Consider the following 13,219-nt stretch of genomic DNA (forward strand, 5'->3'; position numbering starts at 1 on the left):
TTATTATGATAAAATAAAATTAATTGTTTAGAAGTATATACTGTCCTTTTAGTACATATGCTTTCTGTATTGTCCTGTTTCATCATGAATATTTAATGTATGACCCATGGTACCTCAATTATGCATTTAATTATACATTTAATAGAAAATATAATACTATAAAAAATAAATGTTAGATTATTACTTGTAATATAATAAGTTGAGAAAAGATGCGCAGAAACTTGCATCTTATCTTCTACTACAAAAACCAATATTAAAACATTTTTATGCGGTTAACAAGTTACTATTGCACAAAAACTATTTATTAATAATCGATGCTTTTCAATACAATGGAATTTAATTACTGCTACCTAGATAAAAAGTATGGACAGTAAAGTAACAGTCGTATTGTATCAGTAGTATTAATTTAAACATTCTAGATTATGTCAAATAATCGATTACCCATGGTATCCCGAGACCCATCGTACCCCGGTTTCCCCTATTGCAGACACTTGACAAAATATGCTCTTTTCATATTTGATTAACTATTACACAGCAAGGAACATTTATGTATTGATCTGAATAATTTTTTGAAATATTTCAATAAAACATTTCAGAAATATTTTGCAAAAATTTGTGAACGTTTGAAAATATTACATTAAAATATTTCGCAAAAATATTTTAGAAATATAATACAAATATTATAAAAACAAGAATATTTCAAGAACTTGATTTCTCGAACATATTTATATTTCAGAAATATTTTATGAAAAATATTTTAAATATTTCAAATCTTGCAATAAAATATCTTGCAAATAGTTTTGAAATATTTCATGCTACATGGGCAAATTATAATATAATTAAATTTTGGAATTTTGAGATTAGAGCTTCAATTTTATAGACAATATAAACTTTTTAGATACTGGTGATCAACTTAATGGTATCGTTTTTTAAAAAGTTTAGCGATTTATTTTAAGGATGTATTCGATCATAAAATTTTTGAACACTAGATATCCAATATCTGGAAAAAATGTGATACCAGATATCTAATGTCCGGTATCGAATATCCGGTAGGGTAATTATCTGGCCAGATACAGGATATTTTTCAAATATCCGGAATAATATATCCATTCTATTTAAAAAGAAGAAAAAAAGAAAACAAGGAAAAAATAGCGATAATAATTTCTTTATCCCCTTAAGGAGGTTCGATTATTACTTTGGTAAAAAATGCGACTGAAATAAATTATCATTACAGCGATTCATCCAAATAATATGCAATATTAGTGTAATAAATTGTGGATATTATTTATGTGCTATATTTTCAATAAATTATACTGTCCGACAAAATTTGACCTTTTTTTCCTATGGCGACCACGACCCGCATTTCTTAATAGATTCAAGATTGCTCAATCCAAATCTGTCAGCGAAAGATGCCCATCACGTCAGGTTTTGAGATAAATCGAATAATATGAGCGTTTTGGTCATATTTACCATTTTTTAGTGACCAAACAAAATTTTACTTTTCAATTTCATTAACGCCACTCTAAAGAACGAATCTTCACCTTTAAAACGAATTTTTATTTTTTACGATTTTTTTCGAATTATGAACGTTTTCCGAAATGTAAAATAGATTCAAATTAACAGATTGAATCTCGAAAGTAGACAGATTTATATCAAAAAAGTATTTTAGGCTTTCTAGAAGTCGTTGATACCGAATCTGAAAAACTTAAAATATAGAAATTCAAAATGGTGGATCTATTAAGGAAGACCAAAATGCGAAGTGACATTCGGACCGCCATATAAAATCCGCCATTTTGAATTTCTATATATAATAGCTGTGTAACTGTCATTACAAACACATAACGATTGCATAACGAGTTACGAAATTCCTACTAATAGCCTTTCGAAGCATTTCGTGAAAAGAAACTACTTACAATTTTTTTCTAATAGACTATAAGCTGCGGACACACTTTAGTCTGCTGACATTTTTATCAAATCTGCTCCCAGTCTACCGACATTTTGCCAACATTTTGTTTACGAAGTCGTTCAAAAAATAAAAGAGGATGATCTAAATATGTATTATTCATCTTTAAAGGGTCACAATTCATCAAATATTCTCCGAAATAAATGACATATGTATACCTTTTGATATAATTTAAATTAGTTTATACCCAGTGAACACACTGTGCGCAATGTTAGAACACATTTTCATAACATAGTGTATACAGACCAGCGCAACGAACCAATAACATAGCAAGTATATCATTGACGTGAAAAGCTGTAACTGTTACACCTGTGCTGTTACTGTTTTGTTGCATAGTTACGTAACATTTACGTAACTTAAATAACATAAATTTTTACTTTCTGAAAATTTCGTAAATGTAACTATGATAATGCTACGTTATTTACATGTAAATATTTACGTATTACATGTATATTTCGACTTTGCTGAGCGAAATATAATCAAAATATTTTGACATTTTGACCAAATCATAATCTGAAAATGATGTATTACAGAACAATGAAATATCGTTCCATAATGATTACGTAAATGTTACAGAACGGTGTTCACTGGATACGCTTGTGCATAATCCAATTTAATTTGATTTATATTTAAAAAATGTCTTTGTTTCGGCTTTATCCATTTACGTGAACTTAATTTTCCAATCCTTTTACTTAATTTTACGCGATTCAGTAACAATTGCTATAAATCACCTTTCGCATCCTGTTACGTGGCAATTGGTGAGCTTTCCTTTCAGAGGATTGCTTTGGCCGCTGGTGTTGAGGCGCTCGGGTTGTAGAATATACAAATCCGTTTTCTTTTCGCAAGCACGTAATTTTCTTGGATAATGAGCGGAAGTGGCCCGTGTAGTTAGTGGCGAAACTGGTGTCGCTGGTGCGATTACTGGAAATCTCATATATACATTATTCTCATCCGATGTTACTTCATCTGTCGAGTCGGCAGGCGTCAACGATTCGAATTCGTGTGTCTCTTCATCATCAGTGAATACTAAGTCGTCTGAAAAAAAAAATATATATTTCTTGTGATCCTTAATATTTCCTCGAATAAAGATGTGCACTGAGAAAATTATCCAGTAGTTTTGATTGGAAATAACTGTTCCAGTGCTATTTTCGATTTCAATTCAGACAGAAGCAGACAGGAATCGTATTCGTAGTTGCAAACAAATTCCTATAGATAATTGCATACAGATTGCAGATAGAAACAGGCAAGTTTTTCTATTGTAAATCTTATAAATGCTGATACGCTAATAGAGCTCCATTAGATACAGTTATTATTACATTTTCAGTCTGCAGATACAATAATTATTTACTGAAACGGATAAGAGTTGAATCTTCTTTTCAGTTAAGTTACAGCTTGCAGTTATAAAAGTCTATTAAAACCAGTTAGAAGTCCTATCTGTTTCTAACTGTTTCTAATGGTAATTATTATCAGGCCGTTTTCACGTTCTCTCTCTCTTATTTTTGTTGACCACATTTGATATACTATTTAGATACAAAGATGCAGTTCATGCTGCATGTCTTTATTTTTGCCGAATTGAATCAAATTTTAGTTCTTAATTTCTTTGAATCTGAATCGAACCGAATAGATAAAATTTAACTCAAATAAAATCGAATCGTTGAAATATAACTTTAATATAATTATTGTTAGATTGAATTTGCTAACAGACTATCATTAAATTCGACCAAATTATCAACTGTGTCCATAGTTAGGCTCGTGTTCATAATCTGTCAACACAATCTGATGGCAAATTGTCAGCAGAAATCAAGCAGACTCTGCTAACGTAATGTGACACTGGGCTATCAATAAAATGAAGTAAAATCTTATCTGACAGCAGATTGTTAATAGAAACCAAACACATCTGCCGGTCTGTTATTTAATTAGTTTTGCTTAAAGATTCTGTTATATAATATAATATTAAATATTAAATCTTCTGTTATATCTTTTTCAAGAATCTGTCAACAACAGTTTAAATGTGTGCATGTGCGTATTGCCTAATCCTATATGAATTCTATTGTCATTCTAATGACTGCAACGTGTCAGCATAAATTTTTTACTTGCAAAAAGATGATTCGTTTAATATAACAACTTTACGATCATTTGTGTTGTCAGTTTGTTATCTGTGACTACACATATATTGACTACAAATTGATGGTAACTTGCAGACAATTTGTTATCATCGGTATGCCATCCACATATTACTAACTAATATACAATATTATGACAACAATATATTTTGAGAATTCATAAAAAAAAAGTTTTTAGGAACACAAAGAAGAGCATCAAATTGTCAGCAAGGTGTGAGGACTTAAAAAATGTTTTATTTCGGAGCCTCGCCTTTAAAACATCATTTCATCATCGTTTCATTAGAACATGAAATATTTCATAGTAAACATCTATATGATATTTTACTTACAAGAAATAGAACTACATTTGCCTATTGGTAGTGCTGCGCATTGCTCGTGATTTAATGAAAATAATTGTCATAAACATATGATCATTTCATAATGTCAACACTTTGTTAGAGCAACAAATCACGTTAAACTTAAAGATATATTTAATAATGGATAGAAGTTTTACATACGTTTGTCGTTATATGTTTTCATTATGCTCAAGATGGAATGACAAAATTATTCATAGCTATCATGTTAACATGTTCCTGACAACATAACGTGTCAATATTGCTGACAGTTTGCTCTTAAAATCTCATTTCGTTAACTGATTACATGCATAGCAAATATATAACACATATAATGCTTGCTCAATATGCTACATCACGCTTGATTATCTATTGTAGGTTACCCACGATTCGACACTTCTTTTTGTTCTCAAACATTTCTTCATGAATTTCTAAAGATTATATATAAAGTATCCTCCATTGGGACTATTTTCATATGCAGATAGAGCAGACTAAACTGAGTCGAAACGTCTTCTACAATTTTTCTACAATTTTGAGGGTCTTATTAGCACACAGTGTGATAGCACACATCCACTCACATCGGCTAGTGTCTAATAACTTTTCACTTTCACTGCACTTTCACTGCTTTTTTTTTTTGCCAATGAGAATATTTTATTTTAAATTAGCGGTGTGTGGAACTCTCCCTAAGCGCATGGCTAGATGCAGTCGTCCAGCAATTGAGATTACTAGACATGCGAAGAGTTATTTAATAATAATAATTGCTAGCCTTTTTCGAGAGGAGACACGAGCGTAAATATTTTGGTTGCTACCAGGATTGAACCCGGAACTCTCTGGCACGATAAATCAGTGTGCGTCTGCTTGTTCGCGCTCAAATTCTAAACAATATGCACATAATTTTTTAAGGCATACTTGCTGTATTTCTCTATAAATTCCTAAGGAATTATAAATTAAAAAAAAAAACAAAAATGCTTAAAGAATAATTTGAGAATTACTTGCTCCCCTATCTAGACAATATACTGTTGAAAGCAAGGCATGGAAGTAACAACTTATAACGCCGTTATTTTCCTTATCATTACTCTGTTATAATTTATAATAACGATTTTTTTTGGCAATGACGATTTTTTTATAACTGTAATGGTAATCAGGATTGAAAAGTCATTCAATCGTTACTTATAACAAGTTAGAAAAGTCACTTGTTACTGAAAAAATTAACTTGGCATTTGTAACTCGTTATTTTTTAGTCCTAACTTGTAATAACAAGATAACATTACTCGTTATAAATTACTTTTTTCAGTAAGTAAACGCATAATGATACAAATTACCTTCCAAAGTGACTTTTTCAATCTTAGCATAATTTCAGCGTTAAGTTTATCGTTATTCATAAAAAATTGCTACGTCTTTATCAAATTGTTATTATAAGAAGTAACGGAACAGTAATTCTTTTTTTATTTCTTGGTTGAAAACATAAATTATTTATACATCTTAGTGAAAAACATTCTGATAGTGTTTTTAAGAATCTTTTTATATTTTAAATTTATAGATTAAAAAAAAATACTTAAAACTTCAGATTTTATAAATTTTTCTTTAAAAATTATAGATATCAATTCGTATAAAAAATATGAAAGTTTCTAAAAAGCTATAAAATTATATAGAAATTGTGAACAATTCTGAAATTTATATAGAGATTCTGCAAAGTTGTATGAAGAATTCTAAAAAAAATTTTCACCAGAATAAAAACCGTTTTTAATATCTCGTGATTTGCACGAATAAGATAGAATTTATATACTGTTGCTACATATTTATTGAGATAATTGGTACACTTTTAAACCGTTTTGTTTATTGTATGAATGTAAACATATTTTTTTAATATTACCATTCATTACGTCGTTAGCAAATGCCAATGTCGTCTGCCATAAGTCTTGAATATTAAAACTCAAAGTCAAAGTCCAAAGAAAGTTGCCAAATGCCACCGCTGTCATTATGATAGAATCAGACAGAGTTCGCGGCGCTGATGATTGATGAGATTCTTGAGGACTGCAAGTTCCTTGATAATCAATGACGGTCACTTTTCTGTGAACATCGTAAAAATATCTTAATGTCCAGAATCTTTCAGTTCAATTTCAAAATATTGCAGCAATATTTACAATTCTTTCTCCAACTTATAATTTCAGCTAAAGGACGATTACAATAACTGTGGCCTCTCAAAATAAAATTATTTTTGAAAGCATTTGTAGTAAGAAATACGGAAAAAATATCTATAAAAAATCTATAACCAATATTTAATTTAATAATTATAATTCAATTTTATGATAAATTTGATAATAACTTTGTAAATAATGATTGTCGACTAAAATGTCCTGAAGGTTATTCAGAATATTGACCTTGATAAAAGGTTCCAATATTCATTGTCAGTGCTGAAACTATACAGTATATGTTACGTGCTATAGATTTTTAGCACTAGCAGTGAATATCGGAACGCATCCAAGATGTTAATACTCCCCTCCCCTGTTACGAGGTGCACGACTTTCCACGTGAAACGACGATTTTTTTTATTTGTAATTATTAGTTATTTTGGTATCTATTGGTTGAAGAATTTTTTACTATTTTTCTCGTATTCCTCGCTAAAAATGCTTCCGAAAATTACTTTTATTTTGAAGGGTCATAGTTATCGTAATCATGCTCCAGCTAATGTTAATCATTCATAAAAAGTTTGATTTGTATTTTCCAATGTATCGTATATTCCGGCATAGCAAAAGATTGTCATAGAATGTTCAAATATTAATGAAATGTTCAGAATATTGTTTGTATACTTCTTACATATATCATAGAAATCTTATATATAAACTCACCCGCGAGCAGTATACATCTTCGCCAATAAAGGATCATGACAAAGGTGCATTAACTCGTAAATAAGAATCATATAGGAAAGAATACGCGCGAGAAAGCGGCTAGTCTGCTTGCTGCGCAAATGAATATGATTGGTTGTTATTTATAGATCCAACCAATCACATGCAATTACTCGACAAACAGGCTATCAGCTTTGTCCGGTTTGAACGTGCCCAATGTAAAGAGCGCAGCGTTTCGTTTGAGCTCCCAAAATTGGACTTCAAGATGAAAGTAAAGAAAATGTGTTTTTGATAGTATAATTCGTTCAAAAATTAGTTTAAGGACTTTCGGACTTAGAATTTCTAAAAAAATTATAATTTTGCGGAAGATAGAACATTGCCCAAATATGTAACGCAATGGAATATTTAACGATTATTTGAATGTTGCTTTTACATTCTGTAAATATTTCGGGATATTCTGGAATACTCTTGGAATATTGTTTTGGGATTTTAGGAAAGTTTATGAATATTTCGTAAAATTAGCTGGGATGCAACATTGTACAAACATTGTAAAGGAATTAAATATATTTCTGTGATTGCAGCAACATTTGTAAGAACGTTGCATTATAATTTGAATATACACTACACCAAAAAGTTAAAAGATCATCTATTCTGTTCTCCAAAAAAGGCAATTTTCAAGAGAAAGTAACTTCGTAAAAAATCATAATAGTATGATTTAAAAAGTGTTTTAAAGTTTGATCTTTATTATAGGCTATGTTCAGCAGACTCAACAGTTGAGTGAGCGCTCGCTGCTATTGAAGTAATCTTTTAGACCTAAAATTCTGATTGGATGGATGATCTAAAAGAATACATCAATAATAGTAAGCGCTCTCTCAATTGTTGAGTCCGCTGAATACGCCCATTGACATATAAGATCCAGCATTAGCTACATACCTGAGTTTACCAGAACGGTGCGAGAAGCAAAATATCGTCCTGGTTGATAAAAAAAAGTTGATAGAGAAAAATCTTATCGTTTTGAATATGGAATTGGTTCGTAAATTCACTAATTTGAATCAGATTTTATAGGGATCTTGTACAAATTTTATACAATCCGATAAAATGTGACAAGATTCATATTCGATCAATCGTCATGTTCGCGAGGTCAATGATCATGCTGGAAGGGAGAGGCAAGAGGACTCACGTTAATCAAGTATTAATCTCTTATTGATGTTACAGTAAGAACTTTGGAGCTTTGTAACTCGGTCAAAAATTAAGCAAATTGAAAATCTCACGAAAAACATTTCGTCTCTTTGACAGTTTTTACTGGAAGAAAAAATCGACTTCTATTTCAAAAAATGGCTATAACAAAGAAATCTCAGAAGTGGTGCCATCTACGATTGAACTGACAACAGTATCTCACTTTTTGATCGAAATTGTAAAACTTTTGTCTGAAATGTTTTTTCCTATCTCCTTTAACTTTCGAAAAAATCGACTAAATAAATTAATTTATAAGTTGTCAAGGTTATGACTTTGAACAACATTCCAAAGATTTTAGCCATCAGTCTGGCATCTTAGGTAATGCAAATGCCAGTGGTTTGTAACTTTGAAGCCTCGTAACTGGAAAATACTTGGAAAATAACAAAAAATAACATTATTGTAGTGTTTTGAAAAGGTCTTGAAGAGAGTCAGCTATAACAATACGTAATAAAAAAATGACTAATTCCATTTAAAAAAATTTTAGATAATCTTGACCTTAAGGATATCTTCTCAAAGTCAACTAAAATCAAGAACTTCTTTCCCCCTTAAAACTATAAAACTTTTGTCTGAAACATTTTTACTTTAAACTTATAGATTTTGAGAAAATCAACTAGATAAATTAAAATGGTCCACCCTGTATATAGTCGGATACTGATTATGTCCAGCTATCTGACCGGATAGTAAAAAAGTGATTTACTTTGTATCGAAAATTACTTGATAATATCGGATACCGTATATTTGCCAAAGATTGCATCCTAATGCCTTATAAGTTAAATAAATCGATGAACAAAATTTTACAACAATCAACAAGTACATAAATTAAAAATAAACATTTACACAACATATACTCTTTCGAAAGCTGCAAAAAACTAGGGCGAGTCAATAAGTTCTTAGAAAATCTGTTAGAGAGCACTCGCAGTGTCATATCACATTACTTTCTGACAAGTAGTATCTTTCAACTGATTACTGTCAAATTCATTGCGTAGTTTCATTTCTATAAACGATTAAAGCGAACAACCTTCGTATTTTTTGCAAAATGGAAAAAAACGAGTTTCGTGCAGTGATTAAACATCTACATATGAAAGATTTAACGCCGAAAGAAATCAAAGTCGAGTTGGATAATGTTCATAGCACATCTGCACCAGCGTTTGCGACTGTATACCATTGGGTGAATGAATTTAAACATGGTCGTACATCCACATGTGATGCACCTCGTTCGGGACATCCAATTGAGGCTGCTACGCCAGAAATCATCGATAAAGTCCACGATATTGTTTTGACTGATCGACGAGTGAAAGTGCGCGAGCTTGTTGAGGCCACAGGCATATCACATGGTACAGTGATTTCAATTTTGCACGAACAATTGGATATGAAAAAGCTATCGGCAAGATGGATGCCGCGTTTGCTCACTGTGGACCATAAGCGCGACCGTGTGACGATTTCAAAACAATGTTTGCAGATGTTTCAACGTAATCCAGATGAATTTCTGCGTCGATTCATTACTGTGGACAAAACATGAATCCATTACTTCACACCCGAGACGAAGGAACAGTCAAAACAATGGACTTCACCGGGTGAATTAGTACCGAAAAAAGCGAAGACCGTGAAGTCGGCCGGAAAGGTGATGATCACAGTTTTTTGGGATGCACGCGGTATAATTCATATCGATTACCTTCCGTCGAAGCAAACGATCAATGGCGATTACTACACAGCCTTATTGGACTGTTTCAGCAACATTTTAAAGAAAAAACGTCCCCATTTGGCGAAGAAGAAAGTGCTCTTTCATCAAGACAATGCACGGGTTCACATGTGCTCGGCACCGATGGCCAAATTCGACGAATTCCGCTACGAATTACTTCCCCAGCATATTCGCCCCAGATTAGCCCCCTGCGACTATTTCCTGTTTCCAAACCTGAAGAAATGGTTTGGAGAAAAGAGATTCACCACTAGAGAGCAGTTCATCGCCGAAACAGAGGCTTATTTTGAAGGGTTGGACAAATCATATTATTCGGACAGCTTGAAAAAATTGGAGAATTGGGATCAAATGTATCGAGCTGAAAGGAGGCTATGTTGAGAAATAAAAATAAATCGATCAAAAAAAATGTTTTACTATGTTTTTCTAAAAACTTATTGACTTGCTTCGTATATTTATATGCGATTTTTAATTCTTTGATGCCCTTGGAGAACTGAAATTGTTTAACGTAACTTATCAAAACAGTGGCGTAGTAAAGAAAGACAATTCTCCGAGAAGTGATTGTTCCCCTTTTATTTTCTTTTTTTTTTATTATAATTGACATCAAGGTATTGAAATATTGTGTAAAATTTTTTTTCAAAATGTGATTTATCTTTGAAACTAAAAAGTTTATGAAAAAAAAAAGATAAAAGAGAAAAAATATTTGGTACCTATAATGTGCTTGATTCGTACAAGTTTTTTCAAAACTTTGTCAGCAGTGATAACTATTGATAATACAATAAATTCTTTTAAAGACTTTTAAAAATTTCAAAAATCACTTGGGTTATTTTGATGTCTTAAAAACATAAAGTTTACAAATAATCCGAAATTGGTTTTTAAAATTTTTGGACAAAACGAAATTTTTTTTTAACTTTGGCATCTTATAAGTAGTAAAAAAAAAACCTATTATTTTTGCATTAAATTGAAGGCTTTATTTAGCATAGTTAGAATGATCCGATTTAGGTCAAATATGCACCGTTTTGTTCGATAACTTGTTGCCATTTTGAAGGTAATTTCATTATGCCTCTCTCATAGAAACCCTCGTCCCTATTGGCAAAAAACTGGGACAGTCGATTTTCACAAGCTTCTCTTGAGGCGAATTTTTCACCAGCAAAATCATTCGCCATAGACAGGAACAGGTGGTAATCACTTGGTGCCAGGTCCGGACTATAAGGTGGATGCATAAGAACCTCCCAACCAAGCTCCCGGAGCTTCTGGCGAGTCACTATCGATGTGTGTGGCCTGGCGTTGTCTTGATGGAACACAATTCCTCTCCTATTGGCCAAAGCTGGCCGCTTCTGGGCGATTGCTTCTTTCAGACGGTCCAATTGTTGACAGTACAGGTCCGAATTAAGAGTTTGGCCGTAGGGGAGCAGCTCATAGTAGATGATTCCCTGCCAATCCCACCAAACACACAGCAAAACCTTCCTGATCGTCAATCCTGGCTTGGCCACCGTTTGCGCCGGCTCATCGCGATTCGACCACGACCGTTTTCGCTTGACGTTGTCGTAAGTGACCCACTTTTCATCACCAGTAACCATTCGCTTCAGAAATGGGTCGATTTTGTTGCGATTCAGCAGCGATTCGCAGATGGAAATTCGGTCCATGAGGTTTTTTTGCGTTAACTCGTGTGGCACCCATACATCGAGCTTCTTTTTGTATCCAGCCTTATTTAAATGGTTCCAAACGGTTTTTTGTGCAATGTTTAGCTCCTGGGCAATCGAAACAGTGCTTACATGACGGTCGGACTCGACGATTTCCATTATTTTATCGACATTTTCGACAATTGGCCTTCCAGAGCGTGGTGCATCTTTGACATCAAAATTACCGGAACGGAATCGACGAAACCAAAATTGCGCGATATTGACTGTTACAGTATCAGGACCATAAACACTATTCACATTTTCAGCCGCCTGGCTTGCGTTTTCGCCTTTATCGAAGAAAAACTGTAAAATATGGCGTATTTTCTCTTTGTTGGTGTCCATCTTTGACACGCGCTCAAACAATACTGACTCAAGCAATCACAAAACTGTCTGAGAAGTTTTTTTAGTACAAAATCTTATCTTTCTAACGCCATTTGGCGTAACCCGATCGCACTTATACAACGCGAGATACAGATTACTAAAGCCATCTATTGGAAAAATAATAGATTTTTTTTTACTACACTTAATACTTGTCTTTTATAAGCAACGAAATTTCCTAGCTTACAAAGAGAAACTTATTCCTACTATGGCTATGGTCCACTTGATGTTACAAATGCTTCAAAAAATTTTTTGATTAGACAATTAATAAAATTCTTTCTTTCGATTGGTCAATCAAAAACTTCGAAGCATTTGTAGCACCCTAATAGCAAACAAAAAATTGGTTGTAAAAGCTATCAGTTTCACCACTTTAATTGCTCTCCTTTTGCCTTTCGTTCGAGCAACCGAGATATGGACTTTTGTTACAAACAAATCTTTCATTCTAAATTACTGCTTGTAATAAGGAAGTATATACTGTTGAATTAGTGCCTTTGTTAGACGACATCTGGGGTGGACTGCCCCCTCTGTCTTCACTCTTACTACGGCACTGTATGAAAGATTTTACTGTTGAGCTGAATTTGATTCTGGTATTAGAATTCTAAATTTAAAATTTCACAAAAATAATTTGATTATTATTATTATTATTATTATTAGGCGTTAGGAACTCGGAAACTCATTGCCGCAAATACCAAATCCCGCCACTGTTCCCGTCCCTGAGCAAGATCCCTCCATTTGTGACCCTCGTACCCCATTTCGTTAAGGTCCATTCTAATATTATCTTCCCATCTACGTCTTGGTCTACCCAATGGTCTTTTCCCATCCGGTTTACCAATTAGTACTTTATATGCAATTCGATTCTCATCCATACGCGCCGCGTGACCTGCCCATCTTAATCGACGCGATTTTATGACATTAATAATATCCGGACTATTATATAATTGATGTAATTCTGCGTTGTGTAATTTT

The 13,219-nt window shown here is 32.7% G+C and overlaps 1 protein-coding gene across 1 annotated transcript in view; it reads right to left on the reverse strand.

Annotated features, from left to right (window-relative positions):
* The window catches only part of LOC108755199 (voltage-dependent calcium channel subunit alpha-2/delta-3), a 149,968-nt gene that overhangs the window by 1,883 nt on the left and 134,866 nt on the right, over positions 1 to 13,219 (reverse strand). The window contains exons 21-22 of the mRNA XM_018498083.1: positions 6,292 to 6,488; positions 2,695 to 2,998 (exon numbers count right to left, since the gene is read on the reverse strand). Of these exons, the coding sequence (XP_018353585.1) occupies positions 2,695 to 2,998; positions 6,292 to 6,488 (501 nt within the window). The remainder of the gene's footprint in view (positions 1 to 2,694; positions 2,999 to 6,291; positions 6,489 to 13,219) is intronic.

This window comes from Trachymyrmex septentrionalis, unplaced genomic scaffold (assembly GCF_001594115.1).
Source record: "Trachymyrmex septentrionalis isolate Tsep2-gDNA-1 unplaced genomic scaffold, Tsep1.0 scaffold86, whole genome shotgun sequence".
NCBI classification, from domain to species: Eukaryota; Metazoa; Arthropoda; class Insecta; order Hymenoptera; family Formicidae; genus Trachymyrmex; species Trachymyrmex septentrionalis.